At 41.5% G+C, this 23,471-nt stretch overlaps 1 protein-coding gene across 1 annotated transcript; it reads left to right on the top strand.

Annotated features, from left to right (window-relative positions):
• The first annotated feature begins 7,941 nt into the window (after positions 1-7,941).
• On the top strand, positions 7,942-21,039 carry PLEKHS1 (pleckstrin homology domain containing S1). The gene is made up of 9 exons (XM_023546695.2): positions 7,942-8,076; positions 9,039-9,114; positions 9,928-10,044; positions 11,853-11,978; positions 14,312-14,415; positions 14,905-15,111; positions 16,511-16,612; positions 18,405-18,540; positions 19,993-21,039. Exons 1-9 carry the CDS (start codon positions 7,982-7,984, stop codon positions 20,170-20,172), a joined length of 1,143 nt encoding a protein of 380 aa, XP_023402463.2. The 5' UTR covers positions 7,942-7,981; the 3' UTR covers positions 20,173-21,039.
• Positions 21,040-23,471: the final 2,432 nt, after the last annotated feature.

The raw sequence follows: 23,471 nt of genomic DNA, 5'->3' as shown, positions 1-23,471 counted from the left end.
TTTTACAGATGGACATCAGTTTTGCCAGACCCATTTGTTAAAAGAGACTGTCTTTGGGCCTTTGTCAAAGATCAGTGACCATAGATGGATGGATTTACCCATGGTTCTCAATTCTGTTCCATTGGTCTATGTGTCTGTCATTCTACTAGTAACAGGCTGTTTTGACTTCTGTGGCTGTATCGCAGGCTCTGAAATTAGGTACTGTGAGGCCTCCTAACTTATTCTCCTTTTTCAGTTAAGATTTACTTATCTGGGACCTCTTTCTTTTCTGTATAAAGTTGGTGATTAGTTTTCCACCTCATTAAAGAATGCTGTTGGTATTTGGATCGGGATTGCATTATATCTGTAGATCACTTTGGGTAGAGCTGACATTTTCACAATGGTGAGTCTTCCAATCCATCAACATGGTATGTTTTTCCATTTATGTAGGTCTCTTTTGGTTTCTTGCAATGCTGTTTTGTGGTTTTATTTGTATACGTCTTTTACCTCCCTGGCCATCATGTCCCCCTTTTTTATATGTTTTGATATTGTCTGCTGTCTCTGAGACAGTAAGGTATTATTTTCTTTATTGATTGTATGTTTGTTTCATCCTTTTTGTTTGTTTATTTTGTTTTGATATGTCAGGGCAGGTGAGACAAGAGTGCTTTGCTACTTGCTTATCTATGGGCACAATAGTTCTCACCACCTTGTCCACATGGGCAGGGCAGCAACAGACAGGGCAAGCCTGCTTCACTCTACACTAATTTGCTGAGTGCTGAGGGCGAACTAGGCGGGCGCTGTCTGTTTCCTAATGTTGGTCCTGTGGTGTGGGAGCCTTCCTAGCCCCTTGCCAGATAGGCAGGGGTGTTCAGTGAGGAGTGGTGCAGGCTTGCTCCCAGTGTTCAGCAGCTGGTCAAGTGGCAGGAGGAGGGGGCAGTGCAAGCCTGGTGTGGCAGCTGGCTTGAGTAGCAAGGGTGCTGTAGTTGTGGCAGCACTCGGGGGTTGGTGAGAATAGGGGGTAGCATACAGGGGTAGTTGTGGGTGGGGGGAAGAAAAGAGAGAGAGATTTTTTAGAAGTAGCCAGCAGGTGGGGGCTGGGCTGATCTGAGGACTGGCAGGAAAGGGGGGAAGGTGGTGTACAAGGCTAGGTGGGAGGTAAAAAGAAAAGGAAGAAAGTAAAAGAAAAAAAAACGTGGTGGCGCAGTGGGAGTGGGGTGGGCCTGGGTCCAGTGGCAGGGGAGGAGGTGATGTACAGGGGTAGGTCTGAGGTAGAAGGAAAAGGAAAAGAGAGAGAATAAATAATAATAACAATAAAAAATGAAAATTAAAAAAAGAAATGGCAGCACAGCGGGGGCTGGCGTTTGGTGGTGGAGTGGACCGAGGGCAGCTGTGGGCCAATGGCTCTCTAGTGGAGGCAGTGAGATGTGGCCTGGTAGGACGGGGTAGATGTGGTGTACAGGGCTGGGTGAGAGGAAGAAAGAAACAGAAGAAAGGAAAAGAGAGAAAAGAAAGAAAGAAAAAAAAAAGACCATATGGCAGGAGCTAGCAGGTAGGGGTGGGGAAAACATGGGGAAGCCATGTACTGGTGACTCTCTAGCCAACTGGTATGGTATGGCCCATTGAGAAGGGGTGCAGGTGGCACACAGTGCTAGGTAGGTGAGAGAAAGAAAAAAAAAAGGAAGGGAAAGAGAAGAGTAAAAATACATGGTGCTAAGGGAACTGGCTGTCGGGGGCAGGATGGAACCAGGGTGGCAGTGAGCTGCTGTCTCTGTTGCCAGGTGGCTCATCGGGAAGAGGCAGAGGCAGTGCATGGAGCTAGGTGGAGGGATAATGAAAAGGAGGAAAAGGAAATAGAGAAAAAAGAATAGCGAGGAGGGAACTGGCCATTGGGGGTGGGGCCGACTGGGGATGGCAGCCAGCCGGTGTCTCTCTCACTGAGCATCGTGGTGCGGCCTGCCAGGAAGCGCAGAAGCAGTGCATGGGGCTAGGTGGGAGGGAGAAAGAAAAGGAAAAAAGAGAGGAAAAAAAAAAAAAGGCTCCGCAAGAGCTGGTGGTGGATGGGGGTGGGACATACCAAAAGATCAGTTGTAAGGGAGGGGAGGTGATGTGGGGAGCTAGGTGGGAGGTAGGGAGAAAGAAAAGAGAGAAACAACAGCAAGAAAAAAAATGGCGGCATGGTGGGAGCTGGTGAGTGGAGGTGAGGCGGACCGTGGGTGGTGGCTAGCCGATGCCTCTCCAGCCAAACGGCATGGCACAGCCCATCAAGAAGGAGCAGAGGTGGCACATGGGGCTAGGTGGGAGGGAAAAAGAAAAGGAAGGTAGGGTAAGAGAAAAAAAAAATGCCTCAGTGGGAGTGGGCTTGTGGGAACAAAGAGGACCTGGGGTGGTGGTGAACTGGTATCTCTCCAGCTGAGCAGCCTCAGTCCATTGGGAAGTAGAGGCAGCGTACAGGACAGAAGGGTGAGGGATGGGAAAGCGTGTTTCTCCGGTTATTGGGTGCTCTGTCTCCTGTTGGGAGCTCCATGAAGTTGCCGTCTCATACTCCCTGTCCCGGGTCGCTGCTGGCTGTGGTCCAAGATGGTGAAGCTTGGCAGGGAACCTCCACCCTCTAGCTCTCCTCATTCTCTGTCAGTTTCTTCTTCCATTTGGTGCTTGATCTATTTCTTTATCCCTTCATCTGATGCTTAGGGTTCCATGATTGATGTTTGTATCTGTTTTACTTAATATTTTGGGTCTTTGCTGCCGAGGGATGGTGTTTTAGTCATCTAGTACTGTTATAACAGAAATACCACAAGTGAATGGCTTTAACAAAGAGAAATTTATTTCCTTACAGTAAAGTAGGCTAAAAGTCCAAATTCAGGCCGTCAGCTCCAGGGAAGCCTTTCTCTCTCTGTTGGCCTGGAGAAAGATTCCTTGTCATCAGTTTTCCCCTGGTCGAGGAGCTTCTCAGGTGCAGAGACCCCAGGTTCAAAGGACGCGCTCTGCTCCCGGTGCTGCTTTCTTGGTAGTATGAGGTCTCTAACTCTCTGCTCACTTCTTTTTCCTTTTATTTCTTGAGACATAAAAGGTGTGCAGGCCACAAACAGATATATGCACACCCATGTTTATCGCAGCTCTGTTTACAATAGCAAAAAGCTGGAAGCAACAAAGGTGTCCATCAACGGATGAATGGATAAATAAATTGTGGTATATTCACACAACGGAATACTACGCATCGATAAAGAACAGCGACGAATCTGTGAAACATTTCGTAACATGGAGGAACCTGGAAGGCATTATGCTGAGCGAAATTAGTCAGAGGCAAATATTGTATAAGACCACTATTATAAGATCTTGAGAAATAGTATAAACTGAGAAGAACACATACTTTTGTGGTTATGAGGGGGGGAGGAAGGGAGGGTGGGAGAGGGTTTTTTACTGATTAGTTAGTAGATAAGAACTGCTTTAGGTGAAGGGAAGGACAATACTCAGTACATGGAAGGTCAGCTCAACTGGACCGGACCAAAAGCAAAGAAGTTTCCGGGATAAACTGAATGCTTCAAAGGTCAGCGGAGCAAGGGCGGGGGTTTGGGGACCATGGTTTAAGGGGACTTCTAAGTCAATTGGCAAAATAATTCTATTATGAAAACATTCTGCATCCCACTTTGAAATGTGGCGTCTGGGTCTTAAATGCTAACAAGCGGCCATCTAAGATGCATCAATTGGTCTCAACCCACCTGGATCAAAGGAGAATGAAGAACACCAAGGTCACACGATAACTAAGAGCCCAAGAGACAGAAAGGGCCACATGAACCAGAGACCTACATCATTCTGAGACCAGAAGAGCTAGTTGGTGCCTGGCCACAACCGATGACTGCCCTGACAGGGAGCAAAACAGAGAACCCCTGAGGGAGCAGGAGATCAGTGGGATGCAGACCCCAAATTCTCACAAAAAGACCATACTTAATGGTCTGACTGAGACTAGAGGAATCCTGGTGGTCATGGTCCCCAAACCTTCTGTTGGCCCAGGACAGGAGCCATTCCTGAAGACAACTCATCAGACACGAAACGGACTGGACAATGGGTAGGAGAGAGATGCTGATGAAGAGTGAGCTCTTTGTATCAGGTGGACACTTGAGACTGTGTTGGCATCTCCTGTCTGGAGGGGGGATGGGAGGATAGAGAGGGTTGGAAGCTGGCAAAATTGTCACGAAAGGAGAGACTGGAAGGGCTGACTCATTAGGGGGAGAGCAAGTGGGAGTACGGAGTAAGTTGTATATAAACTTACATGTGACAGTTTGACTTGATTTGTAAACGTTCACTTGAAGCTCAATAAAAGTTAATAAAAAAAAAAAAAAAAAGGTGTGCAGGCCACACCCCAGGGAAACTCCCTTTACATTGGATCAGGGATGTGACCTGGTAAGGGTGTTACAATCCCACCCTAATCCTCTTTAACATAAAATTACAATCACAAAAAGGAGGACAACCGCAGAACACTGGGAATCATGACCTAACCACGTTAATACACACATTTTTGGGGGAATGTAATTCAATCCATGACCGACGGCATGGTGCTTCTGTCTACAGTGCCATATTGGCTCTGCCTCCCATAATATTTCTTTGTTATCCTTTTACTATTAGTAGAATTTGTAGTGATGTTACATCCCTGATTACTGATTTTGATAATTTCTCTTCTTTTTCCTCTCTATTTTTCCTGATCAGTCTGTTGAGAAAGAGATTTATTGCTTTTATTTATCTTTTTAAAGGGTCATCTTTTAGTTTCATTGATTTTTATCTATTGTTTTTCTCTCTTCTATTTCATGGATTTCTACCTTGGTCTTTATTATTTCCTTTCCTTTCCTTACTTTGGAGCCCTGTTGGCGCAGTGGTTACGGGCTCCTTACTTTAGGTTTAATTTGCTCTTCTTTTCCAGTTTTTTAAGCAGAGATCATTAATTTGAGACCTTTCTTCTTCTCTAATATAGGTATTTAGTGCTATCTATTTCCCTCTAAGTGCTGCTTTAGTGGCATCTCACAAATTCTGATATGTTGTGTTTTCATTTTCATCCAGTTCGTAAAACCTTCTAATTAACCTTTGGGTTTCATCTTTGATCCGTGGATTATTTATTTTGAGTTTTTTTTTTTTTTCCAGAGATCTTTCTGTTACTGATTTCTAATTTAATTCCACTGTGGTCTGAAACCATGCTTTGAATAACTTGAATCCTTTTAAATTTACTGAAACTTGTTTTATGGCCCAGAATATGGTCTATCTCGGTAAATGTTGCGTGTGCCTTTGAGAAGGATGTGTATTCTGCTGTTGTTCAGTGAATATTGATTGCTTCATAAACTCAGATTAGTATGGTCAGTTGTCCTCTGGGTTATCTTCCTCATTACAATGTCTGGGGAAACTTAGTGGTCAACAAGTACTATCAGAGCTTTCGTTATCTGGGAGCTGGTAACCAATTTGAATACTGGAGACGCTGTAGAAGTCTTGATAACGTTCACACACATTTCCTTTACTTAATATTATGCTAATTTACCAAAATGTCATCTGAGACTTCTGAGCCTAAATTTTCATAAAATATCTACATCTGGTAAACTCTAATAGCACCAAGGAACACCTATGTAAATAAGCAGACTGAAGACCTCTTTATTCTCCAAGTGACAAAGGCTGACGTTTTCCCTATCATTAGTAAGAATGGCTAATCTTCATTGAGTCCTACTGTGTGCAGGCCCAGTACTGAGAACTTACCACGCATTAACTCCTTGGATCCTCAGCATAAATCTATAAGGTCAGTGCTCTTGTCCTCATTTTACAGATGAGGAAGCCAAGGCACATTTAATGACTCAAGGTGCTCTCTATATATTTGTTAAGTAAAGAAACGTATGCACTTGTCCAGGGCTACACAGCTATTAAGTAAAAAAATAATAATAATAAAGGAGCTGGGAATTGAAGCCATACTCCCATGATTAACCTTTGTTCTATATTGCTTCCTTTGTCTTCCTTTTCTTTGTTTCTTTTTCTTTTTTGGCAAGTGCATTTGCTGTTGGGGGAGAGGAGAAGTGGGCAGCTGCCTCAGAATTACTGGATATTAGCAAAATGGCCCCAACAGCGGTATTACTGGTTGCTGAGAATCAGCTCTGACTCGTGGTGACTCCACGTATGTCAGAGTAGACCTGAGCTCCATAACGTTTTCAGTACCTGATTTTTTAGAAGTAGATTGCAAGACCTTTCTTCTGAGGCCCCACTGGGTTAGCAGTTGAGCACATTAAGTGTTTGTGCCACCCAGGGACCTAATCCTTATTCTGTTTTCACTTGATAAAGAAGCTCTAATTCTTTAGCATTAGTAAAAACTGAGTTTTCCAAAACCAAGGACAGAATAGAACTACAGACTGTGAAAGCAAAACCAAGGTTCTTTAAAAAAAAAAAATTTAAGCATTATTGTGTTTTTCTAAATAATGAAAGTACTACATAATTCTTGTAGACTTTTTTCTAATATAGAAAAAAATCAAAACTGCTTAGCAGGTTGTTTCATTTTTATTTGATAAGCCAAAGAGAAAGCAGAATTATCTTGTTCCTGCGGCTGGTATTGCAACAGGAACTGAGACAAACTTTGCTCACTTTTAGAGAGCCCATGGAATGTTCCAGAAATAAGGGAGCCTGAAGGGATGTGAGATGAATTAAAGTGCTTCTCTGTGTGCTCTGAATGAAGGCCCCAGCTGTGGATGGACAAGAATCACACACTTGGTCCTTTGTTTCCCCAGGCATAATTTTTTCCCCACAACTGAGTATTCTGAAGACCTTTCCAGAGATAAACAGTGTTTTCCAATTGAAGCAGTTCTTTTTCAGAAATTTACTGGTAAAAAAACTGAGTCCTGTTCACTTTCTTTTATTAGGCAAACAATTTACATTTTATTATGAAAATGAAGTCTGCAAACAAGATTACTTTATCAAATCACCACCTCCTCAGCTTTTCTTTGCCATGGTGAGCATTCACTAAAATTAAATGGGCCTCCCACCACCTTCATGAACAGTTTTCCTTTCTCTTCCGCTAACATTTAACTGAGATGCAAAACTTTTTCATTTTTCAGGGCTCTTGGAAAAGGCGGTTTTTCATCCTGTCAAAGAGTAGGGAAACCAGCTTTAGCCTTTCCTATTACAAAGACCGTCATCAACGAGGATCCATTGAAATTGACCAGTGGGTATCCAAACCGAGAACACTTTCACAACAGCAAATAGGAACAAGTCAAATAGGAACAATTTGAATGCAAATTGAAATTTAGATCATTGGTGGAAGAAATCAAAGTCTTCAAACTTATTGCAATACCGGTTACTTCTACTCCAAGCGACCCTACAGGGCAGAGTAGAACTGCCCCACAGGGTTTCCAAGGAGCGGATGGTAGGTTCGAACCAAGTTTTTGGTTAGCAGTCATAGCTCTTAACCCTGCCACCAGAGTTCCAATATGTTACTAAAAGGGAACTAAATTTGCAAGCAATTAGAAAAGATGATAGATAAATTCTTATTTCATATTCCATATTAAAATATAGTTGATAAATTTTTAATTAATAAGCATTCTGTTAGGAAGGACTTGATTCACTCAATTTGTTTTCAGTTTTCCAACTACTTAAACAGTGTGCATAAGAGACAGCAGATGAAATTATTATTTCATAAAGTCAACATGGATTTTTAAAAAATACTTAATTTTTTTCTCTTTAATTACGAACCAGACAAATTGAAAGACATAATAATTTGTGGAACCAAGAATCAAACTAAAAGAGGAATGTTTGAATTAAACTTCAGGCTAAACAAAGTATTTTCAGTCAGTGACTGAACCAGAGTCAAACTTATTTTCTAAAAATATAATACTTATCGAGTATCTCTAATGTTTCGTTCAGTTTGGATCCTCTTATAAAACATTAGGTCCATTTCCTTCCTAATGTTGTATTTACTTCTGATTGCTACTTTATGTCTATATCAAACAGAAATTCCAGTGTGGAAGTTGGCATAAGTAGCCCTGAAAAAATGCAATTTGTACAGAAGATGTTTAAATGCCACCCTGAGGAGGTGATGTCCATTAGAACCACTAACAGGGAGTACTTTCTCATTGGCCATGACAGGTGAGTAGTAAGAGGACAGACTGTCCTCTGTGTGCAATATACATACATATAAATACTTTAAATGAATGAATAGTAAGCATGCTCTTAACAAAAACCCATGGCCGCAACCTTAAGATGCCATCTTGGCAAATTTCATTATTTGTTAAAATACCCTGAAAAGTCGCTATCATCCTAGATGCATTCCATGTAAAAGAACCCAAGATCTCTACCTCCCAGAGCAATAAAAATAACTTTTCTCAACCAAAAAAAAAAAAAAAGAACCCAAGACACAACATCTATACAAGTGACATATATTAGGGAAGGTTTACGCTCATCCCAGGAGGAGGCTCCAGCTTATAAGAGAGGCTCTTTCCACCAGCAAAGATGCCTAGTGAATTCTTCACAGTGATTGTCTGCTTCACAGAGAAGCCGAGGTGCAGGGGAGGTGGCTGTGCAGAGGCTGCAGGGAATGGCAGAGCCAAAGTATGAAGCAGCTCGAGCTGTTCAGATCACTCAAAACACAAAAAGCTTCCTTTACGCTGTCACATGAGTCAAACGGGGGGGAGGGGGAGTGTGATTTATATGAATTCAGTTCAAGGCATGCATTACCCAAGAGGTGGCACAAGCGACACCGAAATGGCCCTGACAGGTTAGGGGGCTTACTTAAGAACACAAAAGAAATCAGTGTCAAAGCCAAAAGGCCCCAAAGCCCGTGATTACGTCCTACTATTATTTTCTACTTTTCTTCCTGTCTCTCTGTGCTTCCTCACACAGGTGGCAAGAGAGGTAATTCTAGTCTGCAAGTGTGGAGGTGGTGAGGATGGTGGGTCATTTAAGCTACTCGGGGGAAAAAAAATCCTAATTTCCCTGGTACCTGCTCCCCCGCCTGTCCAAACCTCAGTAAAAGAATCCTTCTGTGGTTCAAAAAGAGCACAGGCGCTATTGTTGCCACGTGCCGGCTGAAAGTTCACTCCTGTCAACAGGGAGAAGATTAAAGACTGGGTCTCCTTCATGTCATCATCTTGCCGGGATATAAAAGCAGCACGTCAGATCACAGAGGTGATGCGACATTGCTAACCAAATAACGGGGTACCTGATAACAGCCCCCTTTCACAGGGAAGCAATTGTAGCTTTTTCCCCCCCCTTAGCTACAAGGAATAAGTAAGTGAGAAAATGTGCGTACTTGTTATTTTTATGATGAGCAATAGGAAGAAATACATACTTTCGTGTTTGAGAGAGAACTAAAATACGGACACTTTAGATTTTTATGTGGTAGGGAGAGTGAAAGTTTTAACTGTAGCATTTTTTAATAGGAGCTGAAACTATGCTATTTTCCATCACTGTAATTTAAGGTGTAAATAAGACTTACGATTAAGTCTAAGGTGATTTCTGTAAAAACGTTTTGCACCAATCTTACATTTTTCGTATATCTCTATAATGTAAATGATAGTAGCTTTAAGTTTGTAATTTACTTCATAAGGGCCTTTGCTGATTTACATGCAGTCAGATTTTTATAAATGGAACTTTGACCTCTAGGTGTGGTTTTTACTACATTATCTAGATTGTTCTATGCTTACAACAGAAATGTAAGTTAAAGAAAAGGAGAATGCAAGTCACAGTAACAAGTAGAATCGAATGGAGCACAGGAGATGGGTGTAGAAGGAAAAATGATTAAAAAGACAGATTGAGGGCAAAATCAGGGGGCTCTGCAGGCCACGCTGAGAGACCTCAAGGGTTTGGGAACAGGAGAAAGATAAGATCAGCTCTTGCCTTGGTGAGAGACAGGGAGCAGGGAGCCCAGTGGGGAGAGAGAACAAAGCTTCATTTCAGAAAGTAGATCAACTGACTGCACTATTCCTTTTTCATAACCAGGAGAGTCTCTCACTGGGTGATAAACGGCGCACTTCAGACCCCAGCCCTTTCCTCGTTCCTTCCGGTATACCAAAGGCCGTTAGCTCCACCTCATCAAGAACCAGTCTTCCAAACATGGTAATTGGGGTCACCTCATTCTCTCCCAGGATACCATGCCAAGGAGTCAACTAATGCTTCAAAGTCTTGGCAATTAGCAGTTGAATTTGACACTTTGCCCACCTTCCTCAAAGCCTAAGCTACTATATGAATGCATCTCAGCCCTAACATTTTTCCTGTATTTAGTCCGTTTCCCATATCACAGGCGAGCCTTCCTGCTTCTCCCTACCGACATCTAAATGCATCCATTCATTTTGGACGCTCCTTGACATGCATCTGGGTATACTGGACTGAGAGTCCTTTGGCTAAACAAAAGCCTGGCTGGCAACCTTTTCCTTCCTTCACACATAGGGCACACATTTCCTCTGTAAAAAGATTCTTGAAACACCAGTTGACTTCCTGCCACACCATCTGTACTTCTCAGGCAAAGGCAGAGCTTCTTATGAATTTCCTTCGTTTACTCTCCTCAGTCTGCTTCTCCGAGGTATATATGGAGAAGTGAAGTCCATTTAGGGTAGTAAATTCAATACACTGACCCTCGGAAGTAATTTGTATTGTACCCTCAGCTTTCTTGGATTTGCTCTCTCTCTAACTTTGGATATTATTGATATTTGGGCTGAGGTTTGTGTGTTTTTTCCTCCTGCATAGATGTTATTTCATCCCTTAGAGACATAATGATTGACTTTCCCATTTCCCTGGGTACCTTTATGTGACATAGCCTCCTATTTTATCTAGTTGGCAGCTCTCCAACTATTTTAAAAGCTTTTTGTAGCATATCAAATTCACCAGGCCAAACACCTCATCTCAGTTATTCACTTACTGAGTATCAAAGGTGGTATGAAATTGGGTTGGGAAGGCTAGCCCTTTTCAGCAAATGCCTCTTGTTTTTCACTCACGATATTCCTTCCCACCCCCCTGCCCACCCCCACCAGATAACACTACTGGCCTTCTTACCTTTTCATGCTATGTATTCAGATGCAGTAATTTTCAACCAGCTTGAGTTAAGAGTATAGGTTGTCTTGCTGGGTCTTTGTTGTTTGTTTGTTGTTGTTGGAATTAAACGGTAACCTTTCTTCACCCCCAGCTCAACATGGCTTGGTTCCATGAGATTGGAGCTAGAAAAAAAAATTTTTTTAAATAACATTCTTTCAAGGACTTCCTAGAGAATATTCAAGATCTTTAAAAAAAAAAAAAAAACCTGCTCTAAGACATTGTTCTTGGAAGAATTAAATTGTACTTATAACAATTTTTCTGCCATGCAAAACAGCTACATTAATACAGTATCTTATATCAGTTGGGGGAGGGAAGGCAGTAATTGGTTGAAAGTAGATCACCTTGAAGCCTATAATTCATGCTGTCACATGAGCAGCACTACCAAATTGTATTGCTATGGAAACAATAGAAGTAGGTGAGCAGAACACAAAGAGGAATATTGAGCAGGAAAAGGAAAGGTGCATTGGCATAAATCTGGACTAATTACTTTCTCAGGTGGCACTGGATGATAGCTGGAACAAGATGGGGTGTTGGGGTGGGAACTCTATGTCAGAACTTAGTGACTTAGAATACCACCCATGAGAGAAAACCACTTGTTCTGGGTTATGGTTCCCAATGGTAGAGAACCAGGTGCTTATATTTTTATGACGTCAGTGGTGACCCAGGACAGGAGGCAGGTTCAAGTTGTGTGGGCTTCCGGATGTAACCTTGGAAGATACTCTGATCTTCTGAACCCAATTAATCTACTACAGCTTCTCCAGGAAGCATATGGCTTAATTCTGTCTCTTGCAAAGAAAAAGCAAAGCATGGATTCTGTCTTCATCTCTTTTATTTAGCATTTCATGGAAAAAAGTTCTCCAGGATTCAGGCAATCTTATCTCCCACAAGATTTCTCTTCAGAGACCACTCAGGATAAAGAAGACGAGAATTATTATATCAGCCCCCGGAGTATTCTTTTAGAGGTAACTCTTTCCATCCACTAACCATTCAGTCTTTCAGCAAGTATGTACTGAGCCCCTGCCATGTGCTATTCCTGAGACACTAGGTTGAGTTCAGTGGGGACTCAAAGGTGAGCCGGGCACAGATGAAGTACTCACAGCGCTGACACTTGAATAGGAGACAACCATAGCACAAGACAGAAAAGGGCTCCATGCTGAAGAAAGAAGCTCACAAAATTGCACGGGGTTGCATGAGGGATGCAGGAGAGGAAGCTGGCTTCCAGCCAAGAAGACCGGGGAAGACAGGGAAGGAGGTGACATTTGACTTTATTTGAATAATGGATAGAATTTGGGCTTGGGAGTTGATAGAAGACATTCTGGGCAGAAAGAATAACATGGACAAAAGTTCTTGAGTGATAAATTTTATGGTACCCATCAGTCAGTCTATTAAGTAACCGGAAGCCCTCACTGAGTGCCTTCTGTGTGCCAGGAACTGTACTGTACTAAGGGTGGCGGCTGCAGTAATGAACCCGGCATCGCTCCTGCCTTCAGAACTCGCAGCCTTATCAGTTACCACGTGATCATGCTACACAAGAGGCATGGTCAAAGTTCTCTGAAGCAATAGAAAGAGGATACGTTTCCTCTCTCCATGGGAGTCGAGGAAGGCTTCAGAGGAGAAATGGCATTTGAAATGTGCATGGTGCATAGCTCACTTGAGCTGGGACCTAGAGTGACTGGATGGCCAAAATGGGAAATAAAACCGAGAAAAGAGCCAGGCCATGATGGGTCTTGAATCACAAATTGACTTCATTTTGTAACAACACAGAGGCAGTGAATTATCTTCAAGTACTATTAGCCCAAGGAGCCCCAGTGGTATGGTGGTTAGTACTCAGTTACTGACTGAAAGGTCAGTGGTTCAAGCTCACCAGTTGCTCTTTGAGAAAAAGATGTGGCAGTCTGCTTTCATTAAGATTTAAAGCCTAGGAAACCCTATGGGGCAGTTCTACTCTGTCCTAAACAGGCTGCTATGAGTTGGAATTGACTCGATAACAATGGGTAGTATTAGCCCAGTAGCTGTATTTGAGGTAGACTTTTGAGAGAAGAGAATGAAAGTGGGAAGTAGGAAGACCAAAATGGAGGGAGGTGAGTGTCTGTAGAATATCCTAAACTGCAGGTTTTCTACAAGATAGTAACATGTGTTCCCACGAAAGAAAGGTCCTAGGGTTAAATAAGTTTTAGAGACACCAAGGGAAACTAAGTTATACAGGCTTCTGAACTGCAGACTTCTCTGAGCCTTTAGTATGCAATGGTGAATTATACATAGCCAAACAGGATACAACCCATAGCATATTCTAGTCTCCTTTGACCATAGGACCCTGCTTTCTCCAAAAATATTTCTCACACTGGTGTTCCGTGGGACACAGCGATGGTAACTAGTCCTTTGTGATAGTTCAACCAATCTGGTGTGTGCTGAGTATCAGTTATATGACTGGCATTTGTTAGGTACTTTATGGGATACTAGTAAGGTAAGGTACTAATACTAAGCTAAGAGTAAACAAATAAACAAGGGCAAAATGTGCAATAGAAGCTCAGAGAAGGGATAAGTCAGCAGCAGCTGAAGTGGTCAGAGGAGGCTGAGGGACTTCATCTAAACCTAAACACAATTTCAATAGGCAGAAGAGAAAAGAGGCATCCCAGGTGAAGGAAACAGCGTGAATATGGATGCTAGAATAGCAGTTTGTCAGAAGTAATGAGAAGATTAGGTTGGCTGGAATGAAGTGTTCCAGTTGCAGGTTAATGATGAATTTGTTATGGTAGGTAAGAAGAAAGCCTTCAGGGTTTTTGAGCAACCCTTGCCCCAAATGACTGTCTTAGATCTAAGGGGCTATCTGAGGGCTTCCCAAGGGCAGTATTTTCTAGTACCCTCACAGCCTCCTGAAGCAACTCAGACTGCCCATGAGCACAACAGCCTAGGCCACATCTGCATTGTGTCTGAATCTGTGATCCATCCAGGCTACATGATTTTGCAGTAGAACTGATGGGGGAAAAGAGTTCCTGCCAGTAAGTGCCTAGGGATGAAGCAGAAAGGTAAATAGAAATTTAGTCCAATAGAAAACTTGTACCAGAAACATGGGGATCCAGGAGAAGAAAATGGCCTTTGGGTCTGCCAGAAACTTTGGTGATTCCAGTAGGTGAGGTTGGTTGAAATTCCAGAATTAGCACCACTATTCACCTAGTGGAGGATGTTCTTACTATTTCAGGGCCCAAAGTCATAATGTAACAGATAGTGAATGGAATAAAAACGTATCTGACTTATTGGTAGACTGTATCCTTAAGTCTATTCTTCTTGTCTATAGTTGGGTAATATTGATTCCAATGATTCTGGTGAATCCATTGAACCTGATAGTCCAGACAAGGTCTTCAAAAGAACTGAGCTTCCTTATGTGTCAATGAAATCCTTGTAAGTAAAGCTCATATATATTATTAATCAATCTAGTGTGATAGAACAACTATGGCCAGTTCATTTAAATAGTTGATATACTGATGCAGAAACGTTACTACACACCAAGTTTAACAGATTTCTTTAGTAAGTATTCCCAAAATAAGAAAATGTGGCAATGGTTTCCCCATCCACAGAAAAGCATTGGTAATATTCTCAGGACATGTTCTGTCTCCTGGGGAATCTGTTTTCTATTTTGCATTTATATCTCTCACACTCTTACTTCTGTCCCCAAACCCTGCCCATGTAAAGGAGTTATTTTTATTCCAAATCCAAACTTTATTGGATTTGATTTTGCTGTGGCCATGATTTTGATGGTTGGACATATTTCAAGAACGTGTTAGCTTTCATATAGTTGTTAGCTACTTAATTCTGATTCACAGGGAGGGGTGGTGGGGGGACTGTAAATGGATATGCTAAAAAGGTTTGTTTTAACTTTTTATATGCCAGTGTTTTCAAAGAGACACCTGACCAGTCTGCTGAGAGCAAAGAGGAATCCCAGGCCCTTCCCAAAACCCAAGATGAGGGGCTTCACCTGCAAGAACAAGGCTCAGAAAATGACTCGGGTCTTTCACCTGCCAATTCAGAAGCACAGACCACGAATGACAAAAAGGGGTCGGCCTCACTAACTGTTGTGCAATTGTCTATATTAATCAAGTAAAGCTCTAATTTTTAAAACTTTATGGGCCCCAAGAGCAAGTCATCCTTCCTTTTTTACTGAGTATTCACGTTTTAAAGCCATCCCTAAAAATCTCCAAGTTGGCCAAGAATATGACCAGCTTCTCCCTTTTGCTGAGGTTGTTGCCAAGGACAGTGAACAACAGAGCTGGAAGCAAATTGGTCCCTTGGGATGTGGGTGGCATTTTCAACGATTTAAAAAAATTCTCCTTTGGTTAGTCTTTCAGGCTCTAGAACTTTGAATCCAAACTAATCTGAGTAGCATGTCACCCAGATTTTCCTGTGAGCATAATTTATAGGCATGAAAGTCACATAAGGTTTGGTTATAGACCAGAAGGGAATGTGTAAGGTTTTAGGTGGTACCAAGAGCATGTGATAAAACTGTTCTCAATTTTATTACTTCTTAGTGTCTTCCACAAAATCATTTCCAGAAGAGAAATATGTAAACTGACCTGACGTTATATAGTCAATTTAGTCCATTTTTGCCTCCTTTCCCATTGTCTGCCATCCACTACCACATCCTAAGGAGGGAGGACACTGATGAGTACTTTTTGGTAACTTAAATTCACATTTTCTATAAATGTTTAGGCCAATATTATAACCTGAAAATATAACCTCAGATGTAAGAGGCCAAAAGTTTATTCAGAATCCAGCCATGCAACTTTTGGGTATATACCCAAAAGAATTGAAAGCAGGGACTCAATCAAACAGATGCTTGTATACCAATGTTCATTGCAGTATATTCACAGCCAAAAGGTGGAAACAAACCAAGTGTCCATCAACAAATGAATGGATAAACAAAATGTGCTATAAATGTACAATAGAATGTTATTTCGCCATAAAAAGGAATGAAGTTTTAATACATGCTATGCATCAGTAGGGTGGCTATGAGTCGGGATCGACTTGATGACACTGGGTTTGTTTTTTTTTTTTTGGTTTTTATGCATCAATGAACTTTGAAAACATTATGCTGAGTGAAATAAGCCAGACATGAAAGGACAGAGATTATATGATCCCATTTATATGAAATATCTAGAATAGACAAATACATACAGCCACAAAGTAGATTAGCGGTTACCATGGGATGGGGGAGTGGGGAGCTGTTGATTAACGGCACAGACTTTCTGCTTGGGGTGATGAAAAAGCTTTGGAAACAAATAGTGGTGACGGTTGCACAACATTGTGAGCGTGACTAAAGCCACTGGATTGTACACTTGGAAGTCATTAATATGGCAAATTTTGTGTTGTATATTATATATTTTTATATATATATTTTTTTTAACACAATTTAAGAAAAAAAAGAACTCTATTCAGAAAGTACAGTTCAGACCCAGGTCCAGTTGCCTGATATGACTTCTACAAATGTCTTATCTCATAGTAACATCCCTGATGAATGCCAAGTGGAGAAACTGGACGTGTTCCTTTCTCCTTCTGACATCATAAATTACCTTGCTCTCATAGAAGCTGCAGGACGGATATGGTAGGTCAGAGATTTGACTACTATTGGTTATAAATGGGGTTGAAAGATATGAATTATATCTCGAACGCTGTATTTAATGGCATGGACTATTGTGTTGCTGTTGTCACAAAGGGCGTTCCATTGATGCTGGCAAAAACAAGAATATTGTTGTGAGGGAGGGTCAGCTAGGAAGTGGGTGAGTATAAGAGGACCCAAAAGTCCAGGAAGCAGCAAATTTCTGATTTTTCAAAGTAGGTAGAGTGGACAGGAAGTACGTATGGTTGAAGGAAATTATTTCCAATCAATGCACAATGAGTATTTGATGAATGAATGAAGCCAGTGAATGCAACAAAAATCGAAAGTCAAAAGGGAGAAGGCATATCAGAGCTTAAGACTTCCAAAAACCAGCTAAAATCCTCCTGATCAGAGACTCAGATACAAAAGATTGTGTGGCAGAGGATATTCTTAATCATTGTCTACTTGATTCTATGTTCTCTTAAAGAGTTGGCAATTTATTTTGGTGGAAGATCACATTTTTAAAGGAGAGTAAACCATTTAATGTAAAGTAACAGTATGTTACATTATACACCTGCTATAACATAAATACGGCAAGTGGGTGGCTTTAAGCAACAGAGATTCACTTTCTCACTGTTTAAGAGGCTAGAAATCCGGATTCAGGGTGCCAGCTCTAGAGGACGGCTCTCTCTCTCTGTCAGCTCTGGAGGAAGGTCCTTGACTTTCTGAGCTTTTGCTCCTGGGTGATCTTCATGTGGCTTGGTATCTCTTCCCCATCTCTGATGGCTAGCTTTATATCTCAAAATACACCCTAACACTAATCCTGCCTCATTAAACATAACAAAGACAACCCATTCCCAACTGGGATTATAACCACAGGCATAGAGGTTTGGATTTACAACACATATTTTCAGGGGACATAATTCAACCCTAACATCACCAATTGTCTTGTAAGTCCTAAGAGGACAAGAAGCACAACTTTCCACTTTTCCAAATTTTCTACAATCTAAGGCTCAGTAGGAAACCCTGGTAGTGTAGTGGCTAAGTGCTACAGCTGCTAACCAAAAGGTCGGCAGTTCAGATCCATCAGGCACTCCTCGGAAACTCTATGGGGCAGTTCTACTCTGACCTATAGGGTCACTATGAGTCAGAATTGACTTGATGGCAGCGGGTTTGGTTTGGTATTTCAGGCTCAATAAATACTTAACTGAACCATGAACTTCTCTGTGCCTGAACTTGCTCATTTACTAGTTCATTTATTTGTTTATTAAATATTCATTGTGTAATCATTATGTGCTCACTCCCACCAAATACTTACTGGGCACAATTGTTTACTTGGAGCTATGGGGTTGTAAAGATTAAAAAAAAAGAAAGAAAAAAGAGGTGGCACTGCACTTCCAGGGTCTCATGGCCTATGGAAAAGATGACCACATAAACAAGTAAATATAAAACATATAATATTTGAAAGTACTTACATGAGGCACTCACATAGTGCAATAGAAGGACAGGGGCAGAGGAGATTAATTACGGCAGAGAAAGTGGTTGGTAGGAGGGTTTTGTAAGGTGGTATGATTTGAGCTGAGCTTTTTTTTTTTTTGGAGGAAGAACCAGGCTCCAAAAGGAGTGGTAGAGGAAAGGATATTCCAGATGGAAAAAAGAGGCAGTCTACTTCAGACGGGGTTCAGCTTAGCTAAGGAAGCTGGTGATAGCAGCAACAATGGAATAGATAGAGGAACCTGCACGTCCCATCCATGCCCTATGGTCTTACACTTGTGCTGGGTATTGTATCCCATTGCAGTGTGGCCCAGTGGGTAGGCCCCCCTCGCCTGGGGTGCTTATTTTGCCATGGAGATCACCTTTTGGCTGTGAATGATCTGAGGCCCCAGAGCTTGGAGGAGGTCTCCTTGTTTCTCAGCCGGTCCATCCAAAAGGAGGTGAGTTCCTGCCTACCAGCCCTGGCCAAGGCAAGTCAGGACCAGAAGGAGCAAAATCAAGGTCTTAGATGGAATCTAAGCAGAATTCTGAATACATATGGGCCCCTTCCTCAGCCACCAAGTATAAAAAACAGAATGTTTTCATAGACCTCTTTCAAAATTCCTTCATATAAAGTAGTATTTGGAAAGCCACTGGGCAGGGAGACAGAACACCTGGTTTGATGACTTTGGAAGCAGTGTGATGTGGCAAAAAGATCTTGCAGGGGAATCCAACGGGCTCAGGCTGAATCCCAGCTCCTTAAAAATTTGGGCCTCAGTGTCTTCTCTTCTGTAAAATTAGAGATTATGATAGTACCTCACAGAATTGTTGGGGCATTAAATGAGACAATATATGTAACGTGCTTACGACAGTGGCAGGCACATATTAGGTGATTGCTATAGATACTTGGAGCCCTGGTGGCCCAAGTTAAGTCGTTAAGAGCTTGCCAGCTACCCATAAGGTTGGCAGTTTGAATCCATCTTGGGAAAATCACTTCCCTCCTCTGAGCTTCAGTTTCTTCTTTCTAAAGTGAAAGAATTGGTTTACAAACTGTACTTCTTCAGCCCCTGGGACAGGGGGATATACAGGATCCAGGACTTCAACTACAGCAGTCCACATTTATCATTTGTCTTTTATACAGTGGGATTTCCCATTAGCTTTCTTTGAAGAAACGGTTCCTTGGCTTAAAATTTCTGAAAATCACTGTACTAGATAATCTCCCAATTTCCTTCTGGCTCTGAGAATTTATGATTTTATATGTCTTATCTCTTTTGCAAGAAGCCCTGGTGGCGCTGTAGTTATAGCGCTCGGCTGCTAACCAAAAGGTCAGTGGTTTGAACCCACCAGCTGTTCCATGGGAGAAAGATGGAACATACAGCCTTGGAGCCCCATGGGGAAGTTCTTACTTGTCTTATATGGTCACTATCAGTTGGAATCAGTGGCAACAGGTTTGGGTTTTGGTATTTCTTTTGCATCACATAATACCTCGTTGGTTAGACAAATTGTACTATTGCTATTACGCAAATGGGGAAACCCAATAAAGATGAGTGAGCTGTTTAAGACGTTCTACTAGTTAGTGGCAGAGCAAGGACTAAAACTAGGTATCATCCACTCACCATTTATTGAACATCTACTCTATGCTGGATACCGTAGAAGGTTCTAGAGTTACAAATATGGCCTCAGCCTAAGCTCAAGGAGCTCACAGATTAGTGGGTTCAAGAGCCATGTTAAATGCTAGTTACAATACAGCCCATCTTCTACACAAGTCACCACAGGCTTCCTCTTCTCATATATTGTAGTTTATTAAAGGATGTTTTTCAAAAACAGCTCCAGAGAGTGCGAATGAGGACAGACTAAGAATAAACACTCAACGGATAATCTTTCATCATTTTATTTTCTTATTCTTGTTTTAGAAAGTAAAACTCACCATCGGCCGGATTCCAAATTCAAAGAAATTCCATGCTATCACCTGTGTGTGCCCATTAAAATACCAGGATGATGCACCCTTTCATCTGGACAACCCTGGACCAGAGAGGGCACCAAAGAGGAGTCCAGCCATTAGAAGGGGCCAGGAGAAAAGAAGTGGAGAGTAACATGCCAAGGACCCATCACAGCTGAGCAAGGATGGAGACCTCAACCCTGTACCAGGCTCTGCATCTCACTGCTGTATGACATAGGCACACCTCTCTGAATCTCTGGGCAACTCCATCCTGACAGTGGGTTCACCATTCCCTCTCTGGCTCTTGTGTTAGGGAGGTTGAAAGGGTTAAGTGGGATATTGACTATAGAATAGAGTGATGTAAGGCCTTATTATCTCAGACATTGTCCCAAACACCACAAACATAAATTGGGTAAATCCCTCATCTAAAATGCATAGTGTGTTCTGTTGAGGTCGTGGTCCACACAATCCCTTCTTTGTTAGAGAATCTACAGTTGAAAATACTCGTTCCAGAAAGACAGATTCCCAAGAGAGATGTGATACCGTATGGCCCTTCCCAAGCACCTTCTACCCCATCATCCCCATGTCCACAAAGCTGAGACCGAGTGGGCTCTTGAATTCAGTATTTATCTTGTTTTTTCTTAAGGACCCAGTAACTAGAAGTCAAAGCAGTTCGAGTCACATCCAGCAAAGATTTGCTTGTTCTACAAGTAATGAGGGAACTACTTAGCACTTCTAAGTTTGATAGTTCTTTAAATGCATTAACTAATTGATCCTGAAAGGCTAAGAGAATAAAACGTTTTCCTCATAAATAGGAAAAATAAGGTAGAGAGCTAAAGCACTAATTATATCAGGGAATGTAAGAGCAAAAGCAGGAAATCATATTTTAACATGTCCTCATTTTTCACGGGAAGAAATTAAGGCCTTGAAAAATGGATGATAAGGCTTACTTTGTGGCTCCAACTTTCATAGCTATTTTGTGGCAGAACCAAGAATCTGAAACCAACTCTGAGAAACAGATGTCTTGATCCTCACTTTGTATTTGGGTTTAGGTTTTAAAAGATCTTCAGATTTAGAAGAAACATTCAAATATACCTCATTTTCTGTTATCCAGAAAATGCTTAAGAGAATTATGAGGACTTCATATAATTGAACACTCTGAAGATGTTATGTTCTATATGTACAGTTATAAAAAGATGTTCGTAATATATTAAAGGTGAAAGAAGTAAATTGCAGGGTCAAATCAAAAAACCAAACCCATTGTGTTGAGTCGATTTTGACTCACAACCAACCCTATAGGACAGAGGAAAACCACCTTATAGGGTTTCCAAGGAATGGCCAGTGGATTCAAACTGCTGACCTTCTGGTTAGAAGCTGAGCTCTTAGCCACTACAGTGTAGTAGGTAAAATATCGTCCTTGTTTTTTTAATTTTACTGTGCTTTAAGTGAAACTTTACAATCAAGTCAGTCTCTCATATAAAAACTTATATACACCTTGCATTTTTTTTTATATACTCCTAGTTGCTCTCCCCCAATGAGACAGCACACTCCTTCCCTCCATCCTATATTCCCGTGTAAAAAAAAAAAAAAATTGTTTTTGTTTTGTTTTTTTTTTTACTCAGCCAGCTTCTGTCCCCCCCTCTGCCTTATCTCCCCTCTGGACAGGAGCTGACCACATAGTCTCAGGTGTTACTTCAGCCAAGAAGTTCACTCCTCACCAGTATCATTTTCTATCTTATAGTCCAGTCCAATCCCTGTCTGAAGAACTGGCTTTGGGAATCGTTCCAGTCGTGGGCTAACAGAAGGTCTGGGGACCATGACCTCCGGGGTCCTTCTAGTCTCAGTCAGACCATTAAGTCTGGTCTTTTTACGAGAACTTGAGGTCTGCATTCCGCTGCTGTCCTGCTCCATCAGGGATTCTCTGTTGTGTTCCCTGTCAGGGCAGTCACAGGTTGTAGCCAGGCACCATCTAGTTCTTCTGGTCTCAGGCTGATGTAGTCTGATTTATGTCACCCTTTCTGTCTTTTGGGTTCATAATTACCTTGAGTCTTTGGAGTTCTTTATTCTCCTTTGCTCCAGGTGGGTTGAGACCAATTGATGCATCTTAGATGGCTGCTTGCTAGCGTTTAAGATCCCAGACGCCACTCTCCGAAGTGGGATGCAGAATGGATGCTTAATAGATTTTATTATACCAATTGACTTAGACGTCCCCTAAAACCATGGTTCCCAGACCCCTGCCCCTGCTACTCTGGACTTCAAAGTGTTCGGTTTATTCAGGAAACTTCTTTGCTTTTGGTTAATCCAGCTGACCTCTCCTGTCTTTCCCTTTACCTAAAATAGTTCTTGTCTACTATCTAATTAGTGAATACCCTTCTCCCTCCTTCCCCCCCGACTCTGGTAACCATCAAAGAATATTTTCTTTTCTGATTACACTATTTCTTGAGTTCTTATAATAATGGTCTCACACAGTATTTGTCATTTTGCAACTGACTAATTTCACTCAGCATAATGCCTTCTAGATTCCTCCATGTTATGAAATGTTTCACAGATTCATCACTGTTTTTTATCTATGTGTAATATTCCATTGTGTGAATATACCATAATTTATTTATCCATTCATCTGTTGATTGACACCTTGGTTGTTTCCATCTTTTTGCTATTGTAAGCAGTGCTGCAATAAACATGGGTGTACACATATCTGTTCGTGTAAAGGCTCTTATTTCTCTAGGATATATTCCAAGCAGTGGGATTGCTGGATTGTATGGTAGTTCTATTTCTAGCTTTTTAAGGAAGTGCCAAATCGACTTCCAAAGTGGTTGTACCATTTTACATTCTCACCGGCAGTGTACAAGTGTTCCAGTCTCTCCATAACGTCTCCAACATTTATTATTTTGTGTTTTTTGGATTAATGCCAGCCTTGTTGGTGTGAGATGGAGTCTCATCGTAGTTTTGCTTTGCATTTCTCTAATGGCTAATGATCCTGAGGATTTCCTCATGTTATCTTTTAGCTACCTGACTGTCTTCTTTAGTGAAGTGCCTGTTCATATCCTTTGCTGATTTTTTAATTGGGTTATTTGTCTTTTTGTTGTTGAGTTTTTGCAGTATCATATAGATTTTAGAGATTGGATGCTGATCAGAAATGTCATCATAAAAACTTTTTCCCAGTCTGTAGGTAGTCTTTTTACTCTTTTGGTGAAGTCTTTGGATGAGCATAGGTGTTTGATTTTTAGGAGCTTCCAGTTATCTAGTTTCTCTTCCGGTATTTGTGTGTTGTTAGTAATGTTTCGTATGCTCTTTATGCCATGTATTAGGGCTCCTAGTGTTGTCCCTATTTTTTCTTCCATGATCTTTATCGTTTTAGATTTTATATTTAGGTCTTTGATCCATTTTGAGTTAGTTTTTGTGCATAGTGTGAGGTATGGGTCTCTTTTTTTTTTTTGCAGATGGCTATTT

Source organism: Loxodonta africana, chromosome 16 (assembly GCF_030014295.1).
Source record: "Loxodonta africana isolate mLoxAfr1 chromosome 16, mLoxAfr1.hap2, whole genome shotgun sequence".
Classification (NCBI taxonomy): Eukaryota; Metazoa; Chordata; class Mammalia; order Proboscidea; family Elephantidae; genus Loxodonta; species Loxodonta africana.
The sequence above is the reverse complement of the archived record's forward strand: the minus strand, read 5'-3'. Positions and strand labels throughout refer to the sequence as shown.